The 17,684-nt window shown below is 58.1% G+C and overlaps 4 protein-coding genes across 7 annotated transcripts in view; 1 reads left to right on the top strand and 3 right to left on the bottom strand.

The window, feature by feature from the left end:
- Window positions 1-1,766, bottom strand: part of LOC126640992 (chemerin-like receptor 1) — a 10,681-nt gene extending 8,915 nt beyond the window's left edge. For all 3 annotated transcript variants that reach the window (XR_007629180.1, XR_007629179.1, XM_050317270.1), the window contains exon 1: window positions 1,330-1,766. Coding sequence is in view for 1 of the 3 variants with exons in the window: in XM_050317270.1 (XP_050173227.1) it covers window positions 1,330-1,391 (62 nt within the window). In the remaining 2 variants the exon portion in view is untranslated. The remainder of the gene's footprint in view (window positions 1-1,329) is intronic.
- On the top strand, window positions 100-5,356 carry SHMT1 (serine hydroxymethyltransferase 1). Of its 2 annotated transcripts, none has more exons than XM_050317266.1 (12): window positions 100-142; window positions 1,026-1,140; window positions 1,421-1,566; window positions 1,864-1,979; window positions 2,068-2,228; window positions 2,395-2,476; window positions 2,666-2,878; window positions 3,103-3,219; window positions 3,381-3,503; window positions 3,730-3,846; window positions 4,032-4,142; window positions 4,462-5,356. In XM_050317266.1, exons 2-12 carry the CDS (start codon window positions 1,048-1,050, stop codon window positions 4,629-4,631), a joined length of 1,449 nt encoding a protein of 482 aa, XP_050173223.1. In that variant the 5' UTR covers window positions 100-142; window positions 1,026-1,047; the 3' UTR covers window positions 4,632-5,356. The 2 variants fall into 2 exon arrangements, with proteins under 2 accessions (XP_050173223.1, XP_050173224.1); XM_050317267.1 differs by having other exon boundaries at window positions 101-131.
- LOC126640995 (mitochondrial ubiquitin ligase activator of NFKB 1-like) lies at window positions 5,275-8,655 on the bottom strand. The gene is given in 2 exon segments (XM_050317275.1): window positions 5,275-7,004; window positions 7,007-8,655. Coding segments are annotated over 2 exon segments (987 nt in total). The 5' UTR covers window positions 7,095-8,655; the 3' UTR covers window positions 5,275-6,105.
- A 263-nt stretch (window positions 8,656-8,918) lies between these two features.
- On the bottom strand, window positions 8,919-17,586 carry SMCR8 (SMCR8-C9orf72 complex subunit). The gene is made up of 2 exons (XM_050317263.1): window positions 15,139-17,586; window positions 8,919-13,462 (listed from the first exon to the last, which is right to left on the bottom strand). The coding sequence occupies exons 1-2, from the start codon at window positions 17,484-17,486 to the stop codon at window positions 13,009-13,011; spliced, it is 2,802 nt and encodes a 933-aa protein (XP_050173220.1). The 5' UTR covers window positions 17,487-17,586; the 3' UTR covers window positions 8,919-13,008.
- Window positions 17,587-17,684: the final 98 nt, after the last annotated feature.

Consider the following 17,684-nt stretch of genomic DNA (forward strand, 5'->3'; position numbering starts at 1 on the left):
GCGGAGCGCGGCGCTGATTGGCTGCGACCCCGGGGGGGCGGGGCCGGGCGGGCTATGGTAGAGCGCGGGCTCCCGCGCGGCACCGACCGGGATCGGGATAGGAGCCGGGATAGGAACCGGGATTGGGATCGGTGCTGCGGCGGTAGGAGCCGTGCGGGGAGGGGGAGGGAGGGAGGGAGGGCAGGGCTGAGAGTCGGGCAGGCAGCGCCGGTCCCTGAATCAGAGCAGGGTGGGCTCGTCACCGGGAGCCGCTCAGGGATATGGGAGGTGATGGAGCCGGGATACAGGAGGTACAGAGCCAGGTGGGGATGGAGCTTCAGGGCTGGGGTTCGCCCCTGCAGCAGCTGAGCTGCCAGGGCTAGACTGGTGACCACCACGAGGGTGGGCATGGGGTTCTCATCCTGACTGGGGAACAGGAGCTCTGTGCCCCTCGAGCCTTCTATGGGTTTGCCAAAAGCAGTGGGTGCTGTGACATGCACTGGGGGGACAGGCAGGACCCAGCCATCCTGCTCGGGGTCAGAGCGGTGCACTCTGCCCTTTCCCTCGCAGCCCTTTCCCCAGCAAAGCCCCTCTGGCAGTGGGGATTCCCACGCAGCCAGTGGAGCCCCGGGCTGGATCGCAGCCGAGCATCCCTGCCCAGCCAGGGCAGCACAGCAGGCCCACAGCGGATGGACTTCGGCAGCTTGGCACAAGGAAACCCTGTGGGATTGCTTAATAACCTGCTCACGGCCCCTCGCTGTCCTTGCGGGGTTAATGAGTAAAAAGATCCTTTGTTTTCTGCCAAGGCAGCAGCTGGGCTGTTATTCCTCCCTGGGAGCAGCAGTGGCACCAACCAGGCCAGAGGGCTGCCAGGCCTGGGCATCCCAGGGAGCCAAGCAGAGGCAGAGCTCTTGTTTCCCTCACCCAACAGCCCATGGCTGGTCCCTCTATGTTCCTGGGGAAGATGTGGGATGGGAGCAGGCAGCACATGGGAACAGCCCCGCTGCCATCCCACAGATCCCACAGACTCCCCTCTCCACTGGCAGGTGACTCAGAGGCAGCAGGAACATGGCAAACTCAACACAGGGCCTCCCCAGCGCTGAGCTCTGGGCCTCCCATAACAAGATGGTGATGGAGCCACTCGACACCAACGACCCGGAGGTGAGACCCCCCCTCTGGAGCCTGCCCAGGCAGCCATGGGGATGCTGAACTCCTCGGGCCAGGGACATGCCAAGGTCCACGGCTGAGCTGCTGGAACCCGTCCATCCTCTGTGCCCTGCCTATGGGATCAAGCTGCACCAAGAAGGGATCTTGACTCCCTTCAGCACCTTTCCAGCCCCTCTCCATTACCTGTCCCTCCAAGGGTGCAGACCCTGTGGTGGAGCTCCCATGTCTCCCTGCAGAGCTGGCATGGTGAAGCTGTTTCTGCCCTCTCCCAAAGGTGCACAGCATCATCAAGAAGGAGAAGCAGCGGCAGAGGCTGGGGCTGGAGCTGATTGCGTCGGAGAACTTTGCGAGCCGAGCGGTGCTGGAGGCGCTGGGATCCTGCATGAACAACAAATACTCCGAGGGTTACCCGGGACAGAGGTAGGGGGCTGGGCTGAGTCCCACCAACCCAAACCCTCACAGTGAGGGGGAGGGACCACCCACCCTCCCAGGCCTGGGAAGGAAGTGATGTCCATGTGCTGGCAGCCAAGCTGTTCCAGGGTGGGATCCCACCATCCTGGCTTCTGTCCTTGGCCACACGTGGGACAATCTCAGCAGGGTCAAGCGTGCTGTGGCTGCCACAAACAGGGCACCACCCCAGGTATTCCCCATCTTGGTCACAGGGACTGTTCTGGGTAAGGAGTTTGGTTTCACTCCCTGCCCTATCCCTCCCCACAGGTATTATGGCGGGACAGAGCACGTGGATGAGCTGGAAAGGCTGTGCCAGCAGCGAGCCCTGCAGGCTTACCGGCTCGACCCCCAGAAGTGGGGCGTCAACGTCCAGCCCTACTCAGGTAACGGGGCGCTCAGCAGAGCCAGGACAGCCGCCCTGGTCTCTGTGTGCCCCAGCACTCACAGCCACGTGGTGGGCTCTCACGGCAGGGTCCCCCGCCAACTTTGCGGTGTACACGGCCCTGGTGGAGCCCCACGGCAGGATCATGGGGCTGGACCTGCCCGACGGGGGCCACCTCACCCACGGGTTCATGACGGACAAGAAGAAGATCTCTGCCACCTCTGTCTTCTTCGAGTCCATGCCCTACAAGGTACGGGGAGCTGCTCCAGCTGGAGCCAGGATGGGGCCATCTTAATTGTTGGTGCCCCTAAAGTTAAAAGTTCTGGCATCAGGCTCCTGGCACTGCCTCCTGCAGGACAGCACTGCAGCTGGTCTTCAGCACACCAAGGGAGCTGAACTCTCCTCTTCTCTCCCAGGTCAACCCCAAGACTGGTTACATCGACTACGACCAGCTGGAGGAGAATGCCCGGCTCTTCCACCCCAAGCTGATCATAGCAGGTAAGGACATACCTGTACCAACCTCCCTGGTGGCACACTCGGCTGGGAGTAGCACTCCAGCTGCAGCACCGGGAGGACATCTCCAACACACCCACCACGTGTGCTGTCGCAGCTGCGGGGCTGGAACCCGGGGCCGTCCCATTCCTGGTGCATCTGCTCCTGCCCCCTCCTCATCCCATCCCCCCGCAGGTGTCAGCTGCTACTCCCGCAACCTGGACTATGCCCGCATGCGCAGGATCGCAGACGCCAACGGCGCCTACCTGATGGCTGACATGGCCCACATCAGCGGGCTGGTGGCCGCCGGCGTGGTGCCCTCGCCCTTCGACCACTGCGACGTCGTCTCCACCACCACCCACAAGACCCTGCGGGGCTGCAGGGCCGGCATGATCTTCTACCGCAAAGGTGCCCAGCTGCCCCCAGGCTGGGGGCTGCAAGTTAGCGCTCCTTCCCGCTCTAGATGGGAAGGAGGGAGGGAAGAGAGATCCTGGGAGCATCTGGGGAGCTTCCCTGGGCCAACCCTGGCTCAGATTTGAAGAGGAGCAGCCACCATCCCCACTCTGAGCGGCTGGGGGTGAAAGCAGCTCGTGGGAGCTGCCTGATGAGTGACCCCGCCCTCCCTCCCGCAGGCACCCGCAGTGTGGACCCCAAGACGGGCAAGGAGACACTCTACAACCTGGAGAGCCTCATCAACCAGGCGGTCTTCCCGGGGCTGCAGGGAGGCCCACACAACCACGCCATTGCAGGTATGCACACAGCTCCAGTGTGGCAAAGCTGTCCTGGCTCTGAGCCCCAGCAACAGATACCATGGCGAAGGGTAGCTGGGTGATCCATCAGTTTGCTCAGCCTCCAGGATGACTTGTGCTGGCATCCCCCAAAAGCTGACCCCAGCCTCCTCCCCCCGCAGGGATCGCCGTGGCGCTGCGCCAGGCCATGACCCCTGAGTTCAAGGCCTACCAGCAGCAGGTGGTGGCCAATTGCAAGGCCCTCTCGACGGCGCTGATGGAGATGGGCTACGACATTGTCACAGGTGAGGAGGGGTCTCGGCAGTGGGATGGGGTCCAAGCCAGGCCAGGGAGGGCACAATGGGCAGGGCTCTGCCAGCATGATTCCTCAGGACATCCACAAACCTGTTCTGAAGCAGCCCCATTTCCCAGGGGCAGGCCCTGGTGCAATCCCAAGCCTCTTAGGTGATGTTTCCCGTGGGAGCAGCGTTTCCCCAATCCCACGTCCCCACCAAACCCCTCTCCTTGCAGGGGGCTCTGACAACCACCTGATCCTGCTGGACCTGCGCAGCAAAGGCACGGACGGCGGCCGGGCCGAGCGGGTGCTGGAGATCTGCTCCATCGCCTGCAACAAGAACACCTGCCCCGGTGAGGGATCCCACGAGCTCTGCCGTGTCCTGCCCCCCGCGCTGGGGATCTTCCCGTGGCCTGTGCAGAGCTTCCCACAGGGCTCCCAGCTCCCAGTCCATCCCAGGTGCTGGGAACCAGGCTGAGATGCCACGTGTGGTGGTTTCGGTGCCGGGTTTGGTCACGTGTGCCCTGTCCTGGTGCAGGTGATGTCAGTGCCCTGCGCCCCAGCGGGCTGCGGTTCGGGACCCCCGCTCTCACCTCCCGCGGCTTCCGGCAGGACGATTTCCGCAAGGTGGCTCAGTACATCCACAGAGGTGAGCAGGGCTGGGATTCAGCTCCAGCAGCATCCTGGGCCAGGGCAGCTCCCCTGGATGAGGAGGCACCAGCTGGCAAGGGAGCACACCCACAGGTGGGGAATAACCATCCCACCTGCACATCTGGATGTGGCCCATCTGGCCACAGCTGGATCAGCCCTGTCCCTCGCAGTTGTCCTCGGGGGTCGGTTTCCCAGGGCAGCAAGTCCCTCACACGGGAGGGAGGGAGCAGGGCTGTGTCCTGAGGAGCAGCAGGGCTGGCAGAGCCGTGGGCTGCAGCAGCTGCGAGGGCTGACCGAGGCATCTCCCACGCTGGCAGGGATCGAGCTGGCGCTGCGCGTGCAGAAGGACATGAGCCCCAAGGCCACGCTGAAGGAATTCAAGGAGAAGCTGGAGGAGGAGAAATACCGTGCGGAGCTGAAGGCACTGAAGGAAGAGGTGGAAGCCTTTGCAGCCACCTTCCCGCTCCCAGGGCTGCCTGTCCTGTAAGGGGAGACACCAACGCTCTGCTCCCGCAGCCTCGGGAGGAGCCGGGATCACGGCACACTCACACCCCAACACCCCTGTGCCTTCTCCCAGCACCTCCCTGCTGCAACTGCAGCAGCAGCTCATCCTTTGGCTCTTACTCCCCTCTCCCCTCCCATGTGGGGCACAAGGACCCCCTGAGCACAGCCCCTGTCGGGACACCAGCCCTTGAGCACTCAGTGTCACCACTGGGACCGAGCACCAGGTCACCCTCACCTCACAGCCAGCTGCCACCCAGCTCCCACTGGCTGTGGGAGCAGCACATGAGGCCGGTCTGTCCACATTCCCTGGACACACTGCCCACAGCAGCAGGAGAGATGGGTGGTCCAGCTGCACAAGAAACTTCACAGTCACTAAACCCCACCCTGGTTTCAGCCTCAAGGATTCCCCTTCATCCTATGTGCCTTCCCACCTCCTGTGCAGGCTCTGACAAGGCCAGGCCTTGTCCCTAACATCCCTCCTGGGATCACCCTCTCCACCCTAGCCAGACTCTCTGGTATTTTCTCAGACCTCTGAGCACAAAGCTTATGTGGAACCATTTTTTAATAAGCACGGTAAAATTAAGAATTTAACCACAATGTATGACAAGAATTGTAAGCTTTAAAAAATACGACCGATTTTTTTTTTTTTTTTTTGTATTTCAAAAATATCTGAACCCAAATAAATAATTATTTTTTTTTTTAAAAGTACATTTCTCAGACTAGTCATTTGGTGTTATTAACATCTGTTAAACTCTTGTGCAGTGACACTTACAGCACGACACTAAGACATGCTTCTTGGATTTCTCCCGCTCACTCTCACTCTAACTACGGACGCAAGCATTCGGCACGCACAGGCACACACACGGAACTCAACATGCAGGAATAGGATACAGTGCTTTAAAATAAGATGAGAATTCATCACAGCCTCCTGGCAACCCTCAGAGGCAGCTCCAAGCCCAGCCCCATCCCCGTGCCAGCGGCGGTGCCGCCAGCAGGACCGGGTACCCTGTTTCTGCCTTCCAGTTAAATCCGCCCCGGGGAGCAATGCGTGGTGGGTTTGCAGCCCCTCCGACACGGGTGCGGTCTGGGGCTCTGACATTGTGCTCTGGGGCAGGTGTTCTCCTGCAGCCTGGGTAGCTCCCTGAATTCCCATCACACCCTGTTCCAGGAGCCTTCTCACAGCGCTGCTACGAGCCCAGGGCCTGCCCAGCTCCCGGAATCCGCAGCGTGGGGTGTCACCCACCACCAGACCGGGGGGCTCTGGGCCCCCCTCTATCGCGAGTGGGGTATTGTCCCGCAACAGACCCAGCTCTGTCAAAGCACCCGCTCCCTCGAGCTCCCTCCCCTTCCCCGAAATCCACTGCCTAAAGCAGCGAGGCGACAAGAACCCCTTTGCAAGAGAGACAGCTCTGAGTGCCACGAAACTTCCCCCCTCCCTCCCAAGAACCACAAACGGATTAACTGTTGTACAAAGGAACCACCCTGGCGATGCCCTGCCTGCAGATGGGGCACTTCTTGGGCTCGGGGAGGGCCTGGTAGCACTCGTGGCAGGAGCAGACGTGGCCGCACTCCAGGAAGATGCAGGATTTGGTGCTGCTCAGGCAGACCACGCAGGCGTTTTTGAGGGTGTCCCCGCCCTCGGCGTTCATCAGGCGCTCCTGGGCCTGCCGGAATTCCTCCTGCACCTGCCTGAGCTGCCGCCTCTCCCGGTGGTGCCGGTACTGCTTGCGCAGGAGGAAGAAGAGGATGGTGCAGGTGGCGACGCCGAAAACCACGGTCAGAACCTTCCAGAAGCGGGCGCTGGACTCCTGTTTCTGCAGCAGGGACTCGAAATCCACGGTGCTCAGGTAGTAGGGCATGCCCTGCTTGGGGGGCTGCAGCTTGATGGTGGCGTTGTCCAGCACCAGCTCCCCCACGCCGGTCAGCGCCGCGCCCACCTTCAGCATCTGCTCCGTCTCCTGGATGCCCTTGGGGCGCTCCCCGCTGATGTAGTGGCTGATGACGTCGGTGAAGGACTGCACAGAGGGGTGGAATTTCTCGTACACCGTCTCCAGGATGAGCTCGGCCGCCTCCAGGGGCTTCACCACCCGCACGGCCACGCCGGCGCCGCCCTCGGCGGGCACCAGCCCGAAGGGCGTGGTGTTGATTCTCTGGTGGATGATCTTCTCGTAGTCGTTCCAGAGGTGGGTGGTTCTGTTCCACACCATCTTGTGCTCCTGCAGCGTCAGCCTCTGAACCACGCCCTTGCAGTTCCCCACGAACTGGCTGCTCAGGGTCTCCTTCACCGACCTCAGATCTCCGTCCAGCTGGACCCTCCTGGCGCCCTCGAGCCCGCGGGCCACGCGGGCCTTCTGCGGTACACGGAGGAGAAGAGGGCGGTGATGGCGGTACTGGCGGCCAGCAGTTTTATAAACGCATTGAAGCCACACTCCTCTTTGAAGGACATCCAATGGCTAAAAAGTCCCTCAAAGCTTTAACAAAACGGCTTTCTAAGAGCAAATTGATATCCCCAGACTTATTAACCTACAGGCGGTGTGGTACAAGCCAGGAGAGCCGCTGGTACACGCCTTTGAACGAGGCGATAAAAATGCAGGTCTCGCTCTCATGTCGTGGCGCGTAATTCTCCCTCATTTGAAAAACCCGAGACATGCCAAAAGTGGCGATGAGAGCCCTTCTCTTCCACCCAAAAAGCCCGAAAAAACTACCGAACCTCGCCCACCGCCCTCACACCCTAAAGCACGTGAGTTAGACACGCCCCCACCCCGGATGACGTCAGCGCGCAACGTGACTCTAGTCCAGACTCCACCCTCCTCCAACGCCGGAGCCTGCGTTTCTCTCACTGCGCAGACTCCCCAGATGGAAACGTCACAAACATGGCGGCGCCCACGGGTCCCGTGCCGCGAGTAAAAACCCTGCAACAACAGACCCCCCCCCCAGCCGGTACCAACACAGGCTGTGACTCCCCTACCGCCGGCAATAAGTGGCAAGGTCCGAGAAAGCAGGCAGAAGACGCAGGAGACTTGGAATTGCTGAAAGTTTTCCCGGTTTTCCCCGAAAGCAATCGCGACCCCGAATGGGAACCGGTCCCATACCCCATCCTACGGGACGCGAAAAAAGCGGTTACAGACTATGGTTTAAACTCTCCTTTTGTTTCTGGAATGCTAGATTCCTTGTTTGCAGCATACACTCTGACACCAACTGACATACGGGTAATTACAAAGGGGATTTTAAACCTAATGCAGTATTCCCTCTTTGAACAAGAGTGGAAAAAACTCATAAGGCAATATGCTGAGAACTCACACCATGCACTGCGAGTGCCTGTGGAAGATTTAATTAATGAATTGTACGGGGAGGGTCCCTACTCCTCCAGCAGAATGCAGGCAAGGACACCCTTCGGCAGGCTAGATAAAACGAAAAGCCTGGCTCTAGAAGCCATCAAGGCTGTGGCAGAGGCCACCACCACTTCTCCTTCGTTTGCACACATACAGCAAGGCCTTAAAGAACCCTTTTATGACTTTGCCACCAGGCTGAGGGAAGCAATAGCTGGACAAGTGAAACCTTTAGAGGCTCAAGATGCTCTGTTTATCCGATTAGCTATAGAACAGGCCAACCCAGATTGTCAGCCTGTCCTCCGCTCCCTGGTGAACCCCACACCCATGTCCAGGATACAAGCCTGCAAGGACATTGGCTCAAATAAGTATGAAAGCAAAATAATAGCAGATGCATTGATTGAGGCAGAACCAGTCAGAATACTAGCCATTAAGGAAGCAATCATGGAAGCAGAAAAAGCTAATAGTGTGTGCCACAAATGCCAGCAGCCAGGACACTTTGCACGAGACTGCCCTAACCCAGATCCTAGCCCCAAGTTTCCTAGGACCCTGTGTCCCATGTGCAAGAAGGGGTATCACTGGGCACGCTACTGCCGCTCCATTTTCACCAGAGATGGGGAGCCCATCCGAGCCAAGGGAGGAGGATTACCCTAGCCAGAGCCACCAACACTGCCTTTCCCTCAACAGCATAAGTCATCCATTTAAAAGCTGTCTTGTGGGTATACCCGACTGGAACGGGTTTATCCAAAACACTTCCCTTGTAGATAATCTTCCTTCTTCAAACACTATTTCCCAAACTCTCCTACGTCTAGGTACCTTTAGTTGGCTCCACTTTCCTTCTTTTTCTGATTGGGCCAACAAGGTTGTTAAAGGAGTCATTTTGTTTCTAATTATCACTTTCTCCATCCTTGTTTTCCTTCCCTGTCTAATTTTTTGTGTTAAAAAAATCCATGACTAAAAGATTTTCCCAAGCTTTTCCAGTCTTGCAAAACAGAGAAGGGGGAAATGTCGGGGGTGGACCAGAAGAGGCCTACAGAGAGTGGAGAGAGATGCAAAAGAGCTACAAGGAAGGCTCAGAAGAAGAGATCTCTCTCGAAGTCTTCTAGCAACTGCAGCTGCGCAGAACTGCTTGGGACCCAGCTACAAGGCCGCAGCCTTGCAGCCTCTGCAGATTCCCATGTCTCTGCCCCCAGGACAATCCTTCCATTCATCCCTAAGCTCTCCCTTCCCCTGCCATATGTGACCAGACATATTCCATGCAGCCTATCCCTCCAAGTTCACTTATCACTAACTTTCAGGATTTGATGTTCCCTAGCAAGAAACCCACCTCTGTTCCTGAACCTTCTGTATCCCCCTGTATATAAACTGTCTTCTTGTTTTAATAAAGGCCATTTTGTGGGGCACAGTCCTGTGTCCCGTCTCCCATACAAGATGTGCCGCTGGGTCTGTTGCGGGACAATCCCCCACCCGCGATACCCCTCACTCCAGGAAAACCAAAGAACTGGCCTGAGGGCACGGAGCCATCAGCTCCTGCCCCTGGAGCACCTCTCCCACCCCTCCCAACACGGTGAATATTGCTAGAGTATAGGTAGCACCTCCCTGCCAAGGCAAGGCGGCTGTGGAGCTGCCCTGAAGGGATTGCCACCGGATGAAAGGAAATCTGAGCACTGTTCTCTGAGAAATGAAAACCTGTGTAGGGTTAAGATCTCCTACAGCTATGGCTGACCCTCCTCAGGTGGGAGCTGGAAGCAGCAGGTTAGTGGAGAGCAGAGCAGGGATGGCAGTCGGGAGGAGCGAGCGGGAAACAGGAGCCCTTCCTCCCGCCACGGGGGGACTTTGCTCCGATGAATTCTCGGTCAGGTTTAACACCTCCTCTCCCTGGCAGCCAGGAGGGAGCCGGTGCGGCCGTGCGGGAGGCGGGGACATGCTGGGCTGGCAGCAGTCACAGAAGCAGGAGAGGGCCACGCTGGCTCTGGCAGCTGCCAGGAACCTGCCCTGCTCCTGCTGGAAGGATGGCCTGGGCAAGCCGACGACACACACGTGCCAGGACTCACGGCAGGGGCTGTCAGTGCAAAGGTGGTGACTTGTAAGTCCGTGAATATCAGAAACGGGTGAGGTACCACAGCGAGATGGGGAAAAGTCCTAAAGTGCCGATACAGGGATCTGTACTGTACAGGAGCACAAGGGCAGACAGAGGAATCACTGAGGAAAGAGGAATTCAGCCCCCAAGCATCAGCTGTGCTCGGAATCCCCCCCTATTTCTGCCACCACAAGCAGGGAGGGCAGGCTGAGCTCTGGCTGCACCGAGGTGCCACAGCCAGGTGTAACTCCCACTTTTCCAGTCCAAGCTCAGAGGTTACACTGCCAAGAGGAGGACAAGCACTCCAGGGCATGTTTCTCCACAGTTCCCAGTTGCAGATAACCACTGAGCTCCCGTTTGGAATCGGGTGATGTCCCAGCCAAGCCCCTGGGGCATCCTCCCAAATCAGAGCTTTGTGGTGCAGAGGTGAAGCAGGTCAGGCAGGTGGTAGTGCAAGTATTGCTCAACACAGCCTTGAAAATCAGATACTACAGGTCTGACAGAGGGAGCAATGAGAAGTGAGTTATTTATCAATTTGTGAGCACAGCTGAACACCAGAGGTCGAGACCACTGTGACTAAGAGATGAGCCACCACTAATCATCCTCCCGCTCCACGCTGTCAGCCTGGAGGAAGATGGTGGGTGAGTCAACAGGAAAAAAGTTCCACCCTCCCTCCCTCCTCAAACCCAAACAGCACCAGCTTGTTTTTCATCAGGAAACAAGCCCCTGTTCTGACCACAGCTCCAGAGCAGGACACTGGGAGTTTTTGTCTGCCTGGTGGCACCTGCATTACTCATTTGCTGAGATGCCTCTTCCCCCAGGCAGTCTGGGTGCACAGGGATCAACACCTTGAGTCACTTCAGGAAGCAGACAGTTTGATGGACACAGAGGCCTTTCACCAGCAGACCCAGTTCACATGCGACAGGAGGGCAAAGGTAGGACAGAAAAAGGCTTTAAACATGCTTTAAAGGTGAGCAGCCCCACAGAGACACACAGCTCACCTTCAGCAAAGGCCACACCACACTGCTTCCAATTCTAACCTTAAAATATCCTCATAAACAACCTCTGACCTGGGAAATCCCTCTGGAGAGTACCACAAGCTCAACTGGCTCCGCTGAGCCACGAGAAACAGCAATAACCTTGAAACCAGCCTTTCTGCACTGTTGGCTTATACCCTAGAGAGCCCTTTCCAGGGGAGAGGAAGAGGTGGCAGCAGTACTGTCGAGCTGGTGCCAGACAACAGCCTCCCCAGGGAGCCTCCCTGCCTTTGGGACACGGGTTTTGGAGCAGTGCAGGTCTCACAGCAAGTCTCAGCCAGGTCTAAGCCATGCTGGGGACTCCCAGGCTGCACACAGGAACTTCCTAGGCTCAGAAGGAAGATCACATTCATCTCCAGCACTGTCTCACATCGTCACCAAACAGAGGTTTAAAAAAACCAAAAAAAAATCAAACAACGCATCAGCTCTTGTACGATCTCAGCTGTTCTCACCCCAAAATCAGCGTTAAAAAGAAATAAAACCGAGATTATCTTTCCTAGCAAGGCTTTTCTGGCTCAGAAGTACCACGGGGGCTGCTACTGCCACATGGCAGCGGGCAGAGCAGCCCAGGCTCAGCACCTCCGACGAGACTCCGCAGGGAAGCGCCGCACCCGGGCACGAAGCTTTCGGCACTGACAGGAACAATCTGGGAGTGTCACCACGCTGGTGGCACATCCTTTATGGCACAGAAGCTTTGAAAGGAAAAGTTCTCAGTATCCAGGCTCAGAGAGCAGTAGTTCTGCCCCGTCCAGAGCCATCCAGGAGCCCCAGGAGAGGTAGTTGTGACACGGCAACGGCTCAGCCAGCAGCAGCACGCAGGAACGCCAGCCTTGTTTTACCACAAAGCACAAGCATCAACTCCCCAACAAAAAAAAAAAATAAAATAAACTATTACAGATACAACGTGGAATCCAGTACATTCATCCCTGATCTCTCCTGAGCACTAGTACCTCACCAGCCAGGCAGCCTGTGCTAACAGCCTGCTGTCTCAGCGTAGCTCCAGCTGAATCGCATCGTTTCCCCATCACAAAAAGCACCTAAAAATGAGGGCACTCACCCTCATTCAGTTCCCTTCTCTCCTTTAAAAGCCACCCCTGACATCACCCGCTTTGAGGAACCCCAGTCTGCCTCCAGCCTTCTCAGAGGTCGCCCAGCAAATAGGACGTGACAAATGAACAAGGCACAGTGCTCTACATTCACGGCAGCCGGCGCCTCGGGGCCCAGCGTCAGGGAGTGCTTCCACCTTCCTAATTTTAACAGAGCTGGGGGAAACTGGCAAACGCTTCCTGGAGAGAAGCACATGTGCCTCCACCGTGCTCCCACCCACCCAGGGACAACCTGTCCTGGGAAGTGCCAGGAAACTCAGAAAATGCAGGAAGGGACACCATCAGCACAGCTGTGCACAGACGGGTACCTTCCACCCTGCCAGGGAGCTCTGAGCTGCACTCACATGACACACCAGTGGATTAAAACCTTCACGTGGCCTCGACATCTCCCCTCTGGTCTCTGCCCTGGCTCCAACGGAAGGGACTGGCAGGGCTCTGGCAGAAGCGTGCAGAGCACTGTGATCTTTCAGGGGCTGCACACTAGTAAGTAAGTGTTGATCTCCGAGACAGCCCCACCTCTCTCCATGCCACAATCCCCCTGGGATGCTGTCAGGACCCTCTTTAAAGGTTAACAGTGCCCCTTCTAACATTTACACAGTGCCTGATGGTTTATGTGATGGAACACATACGCTCTTGGCCATAGGGAACGCCCGGGAATCTGCTGCCACAGACACGGCTTCCTGCGGAGCAGACACACAAACCCCTCGGCCCCTTCCCGGTGCGGGAGAGCTACTGCAGACAGTGGCGATGTCAAGCACGGATGAGCTCTGTCAGACTCTGAGCACGCGGGCACACGGCCTGGGCAAGGCTAGATTTTGTACAAAAAGCTGGGGACGTAGTCAAATCTGAGCAGGGGGCTCCCCCCCTGCCCCGGTTCCTGAATGTAGTGCAGCTTCAGCAGCTCGGCCAAATACTGCACGATTTTGACATCTTCGTTGGCGAGGCCCAGCTGAAGCTTCAGGAAGTTCATCCTGCGGTTCACGACGGATTCCTCCGGTTCCCTTTCGCTGATGGGAAGGTGCAAATGATGGCAGAAGGTGAAGAGGAAGGCTTTAGAGCAGAGCTGGGTAAGGATGCTTTGGACGTGCATGTAGTAGGTGCTGCCCCGCTTGATCTGGGTGCGGTGGTCGGCCAGCCGGGCCACCACGGTGCCCTTGTAGAGGGGGCAGCGCAGGGTCTTGCTGTCGGCGTCCAGGATGCTCAGGTAGCGGCTGTAGCGGCTCAGGGCGTGCAGCACGTTCACCCCCGCGGGGGACACCGTCCTGCAACAGCAAGGAGAGAGGTCACGGCTGGAGGGGAGCTGTGTCCACGCCCTGCGCCCCACGTGCCTTCCCTCCAGCTCACGAGCTGGTGTGAGAACCTCTGTGGAGAGAATGAGGTCTAGCATGGAAGAGGGGGACAAACAGCCTCTCCAGCCTGCCAGGTCCCAAAGAAACCTCGACTCCCTGGCCCACACGTGCCCTGATTTGCACTACATGTGTGCTACTGCATAAACCACCCCACTTTGGATCAGCTTCCTTCCTCAGCAACACGGACAGGGGGTGATAGGACATCTCTGGTGCACAGACACAAACCCTGCAGCAGCTGGAAGTTTTTGGATGTGACAACAGGGACTCAGAAACCCAAACCAGCTCCCTCTTTCCGTGAGCTCCTCTTTCCCCCATATCACTTTGGGAAGGAGCTGCTCTGAGGTGGCCAAAGCCCTGAGTGGAGCAAAACCTTCCACCTTTCCTTTAGAAAAGAGAATAAAACCAGAATACTCCCTGGCAGAGCCTGTCCATTTGTCACTCAGGTGCAAACCCACAACACACAATTACCCACCAAGCTTGGCCTGATGTTATTTAAATGCAAATCACGAGCCTACACAAACCTTCAGCTCCTCCATTCTCTGTCTCTGTGGTGACAGTCACTGGGCTGATACAGCTCCCAGCCTCCAACTGGGAACCCCAAATGGTGTAAGGGCTGTCCCTGTGCCCAGGCAGCACCTGGCCTTAGGAGAGGCAGGATCCTTACCAGAATAAATTATGTAGCCTGGAAGTTCCTTCCCGGAGCCCTCGTACGAATGGTTTGCTGAGAGCACCCACATTAAACCCAACACTTAATTAACATTCCACGGAGGAGAGCTGAAATGACTGACACACGTTCCAGGCAGCGCTTAAAAAAAGATTTCTGTTTATAAAAATTGCATCTAACCACAAACATTGAGCAACGAGTAAACACTTGGGGCTTTTAAAACCTCACTGACAGACAGAGAGCTCATGAGCAGCTGTTGCAGAGCTGTCATCCCACCTCATGAGCACAGAAATGAGGGTGAACTCACAGCTTCGGGTAATTTCACCATCCACAACCCCCAGCAATGTAATACTCTGCGGTCCAGAAAGCAGGTTTCTGTGGCTTAAGTTCCACACTGCTCAGGAACACTCTTTCAGGAGCTACTCCAGCCCAGCTCCGAGCACTGGGCTGCCACTCTGACTCATGTTTTCCACACTGGTGACAGCAAAGGCCAGTCCCTGTCACACCTGCACCCAAACACGTCCTGCTAACACACGAAAAAATCCTTTTCATAACAGCAACAAAGGCAGGGCTGAAATCTTGAGCTGAGCAATCCCTGTTTGCTAACATGAGCTCAGCAGGACTCAGGTGTTTGTTCTCTGCTTTGCCAGGCAAAGACCCAAACCAGAAGGAAACCTCCTGGCCAAATAACTCACCTGAGGCAAGCAGGAAACACCCAGCACATGTTTTAAATATTACCTCTCAAGTGAGGCTGGACATAAAGAGACATATCTACCCCTTTTCCAAAATAAATCCCACCAGCAGAAATCCGTGGCAGCTGTGTAGCTTAATCAGAGACCTCCCCTGCACACCCCCTTCCCCTCTGAGATGGAAGTTCTTACCACACACCTCCACACCACCAAAGCAAACAGATCCTTGGATTTACCTCTGGAGTCCGATCAACTTCCACTTCTGGAAATCCACCAGGTGCAGGGGGGAGGTGACCCAGTGCTTGACGGGCTTGGCGTACGCGCCGCAGTTGGGCACGAAGATGGACAGCGCCGTCACCAGCTTCTTGACCATGGCCTCGTCCTCCCCCAGCACCACCAGGGTCCTGCCGCTGAGCAGGGAGTAGATGGCAGGGTGGGCGAAGGGGTACTGCCGGATGAACCGCAGCGCGTTCTGCCCGGCCCTCTTCCTGTGCCTCTCCCCGGCCGGGCAGGCGGCACGGGCGGGAGAAGGGGTCCTGTCGGAGCACGTGGAGGCGGCGCTGCTGATGTAGCTCGTGGAGTCCGAGCACTCGTCCAGGCTGCTCTTGCTGACCTCCCTGCTGCCCGACAGGTAGCGCGAGTCGAGCTCGTAGGGCAGGAGCCCCCCCGGGGCGCCGTCGTGGGCGGGGAAGCCCCCGCGCAGCCCCTGCTCGGCCGCCCGGTACGGCTGCGGCGGGATCCGCACCACGCCGTCCTCCTCGCACGGCTTCTGCCCCAGCTCGGGCAGGGGCTCCAGGAAGTTGGGGCTCTCCTTCCCGATGCAGCAGGCAGCATCCACCTGCACCAAGCTCTCCTGCTTGGAGACGTCGTCCCGCTCGTCGACGACGCCCGGGCTCAGTCTGGGGGCGAAGCGAAGGCCGCGCTCGTCGTCGTTGTCCGCGTAGGGCTCCTCGTTAATGGCACTTGGGTAGCTCGCCTTGAAGTCCTCCGGGATGAGGGACTCGGAGGGACACGTGCTGAGCACCTCGATGCTGTCCTCGCTGACCGTGCGCCGGCTGCCCACCTTGCTCCGGCCCGCCTGGGGGCTGGGCATGACGGGCAGGCTGGCCTGGCTCTCCGACTTGGTCAGCCCCGAGCCCGACTTCTCCGTCCCCAGCACCTCGATGCTCTCCCCGCTGCTGATGCTGCCTTTGATGTCTGCATCCAGGTAGTCCAGGTTCTCCTGGGGCTCGGACGTCACGGACTCGGACATTTTGGGTTCTTCGGAGTCCTCCATCTCCTGCTCCATCTTGATGGGCACACACTCCACGCTGGACTTGTAGGAGCCCAGGCTGATGACCACCTTAGGGGTGAGGGGCTCTTCCAAACACTTTCCATCCATGGCATCTTGGCTGAGCCCCTGGCAGCCTCTGTACTGTTTTTCAGGAGGTTTTTCATCCAGAAAAGACAAATCCTCAAAGAGGAAGTTGGTGACGCTCTGCTGCTTCAGGAGCGCCCGGCTGATCTGCTCCGTCAGGAGGTAACACACGTCACCTCGGAAAGTCCTCTCGATATGGTGCAGCTGGTCAAGGGTTTGGGTGAAAAAATAAACATCACAGAGCTCCTCCAGCGTCTTCAGCTTCTTGTCAAAGCACTTGGCAGACTTGGCTTTGATGAGCTTGGGGGTGTAGGACGGGATGTGGGTGTAAAGGTGCGTCTCACCGGGCTCTGCAGGGTCAGAGGGGGCCGAGTCCTGATCGCAGCCCGTGCCAGCCCGATCCAGTGCACACTCCGGCTCGTAGGGGTGGAACTCTGACTCCTTCAGCTTCCTGTAGGGATAGGACCGGATCTGTCTCAGCAGGTCCTGGTGCTCGATGATGGACTTTTCCACACTGGCCAGCTCGTTGGCCTTCTCGATGGCCTGGGTCGTGTAATACCCCTTGTCGTTGGCTTTCTTCTGTGCCTCGGTCTCGTTGTGCAGGACAGTCCTGGTGTAGTCGAGGTCTTTCAGTTTCTTTTCCAGCTCGTTGGCAAAGGCTTTCCGGTTCCCCGTCTTGAGGCATTCGGAGGCTTTGGAGAACTCGGCGGAGAGTTCCTGAAACTGCTGCATGATTTTGTGCTCGTCAGCAGAGATGTAGGCCATGCAGAAGGGCCTCACGAAGCCACGGGCTTCCAGGTCGTACAGGGTCAGGTGGTGCACGTAGGCGAAAGCCCCTTCCTTGGAGTCCCCCAGCACCACCTTGGAATCCTCCACGAAGTTCAGCTTCGGGTAGGCAGAGCCGGGGGGGTGCCCCACGAAGGACGCCTGGTAATCCACAGACATGATCCGCAGGGAGAAATAGTTGAGGTCGAAGGTGCCCGACACCTTGGCGTCATCGGGGATGGTCAGGAGGGGCTGGGGCCCCACCTGCTCCGAGAACTCGGAGATGAGGATGAAGTCCCGGGTGAACTTGGAGCCGGCGACCTTGGCCCAGGGGTTGGCGCCGTGGCCGGCGAAGGGGAACAGCGGCACCGAGTACTCCTCGGGCAGGGGCGGCTCGCGGTACAGATCATCCTCCAGCTCCTCCTCCCTGGTGAAGGCCACCACGTCAGGGGCGCTGATCATATTTCCCGCAGGACGGGGCCGACATGGAGCAGCGCCGCGCCCCGGGTCCCCTCCCGCCGCGGGAGGCGCCGCCGCAGCCCCGTGCCGCCCTCAGGCCGCCGCCCCGGCCCGGCCCCGCCGCCGCCGCAGCCCCGGGTGCCCCTCACGCCGCCGCCATGGCCGGAGCCGCCTCCTCACGGCCCCGCAGCCATCTTGGCG

Source organism: Myiozetetes cayanensis, unplaced genomic scaffold (genome assembly GCF_022539395.1).
Source record: "Myiozetetes cayanensis isolate MyiCay16 unplaced genomic scaffold, myiCay2020 scf20-37, whole genome shotgun sequence".
Lineage (NCBI taxonomy): Eukaryota > Metazoa > Chordata > Aves > Passeriformes > Tyrannidae > Myiozetetes > Myiozetetes cayanensis.

Excerpts from the sequence above, each read along its gene's own strand:
- SHMT1 (XM_050317266.1), top strand. The coding sequence starts at position 1,048 with ATGGCAAACTCAACACAGGGCCTCCCCAGCGCTGAGCTCTGGGCCTCC. Across the intron at positions 1,980-2,067 it reads CAACGTCCAGCCCTACTCAG|GGTCCCCCGCCAACTTTGCG; the intron begins GTAACGGGGCGC and ends CTCTCACGGCAG. Across the intron at positions 3,847-4,031 it reads CAACAAGAACACCTGCCCCG|GTGATGTCAGTGCCCTGCGC; the intron begins GTGAGGGATCCC and ends GTCCTGGTGCAG.
- SMCR8 (XM_050317263.1), bottom strand. The coding sequence starts at position 17,486 with ATGATCAGCGCCCCTGACGTGGTGGCCTTCACCAGGGAGGAGGAGCTG. Across the intron at positions 13,463-15,138 it reads AAGTTGATCGGACTCCAGAG|GACGGTGTCCCCCGCGGGGG; the intron begins GTAAATCCAAGG and ends TTGCTGTTGCAG.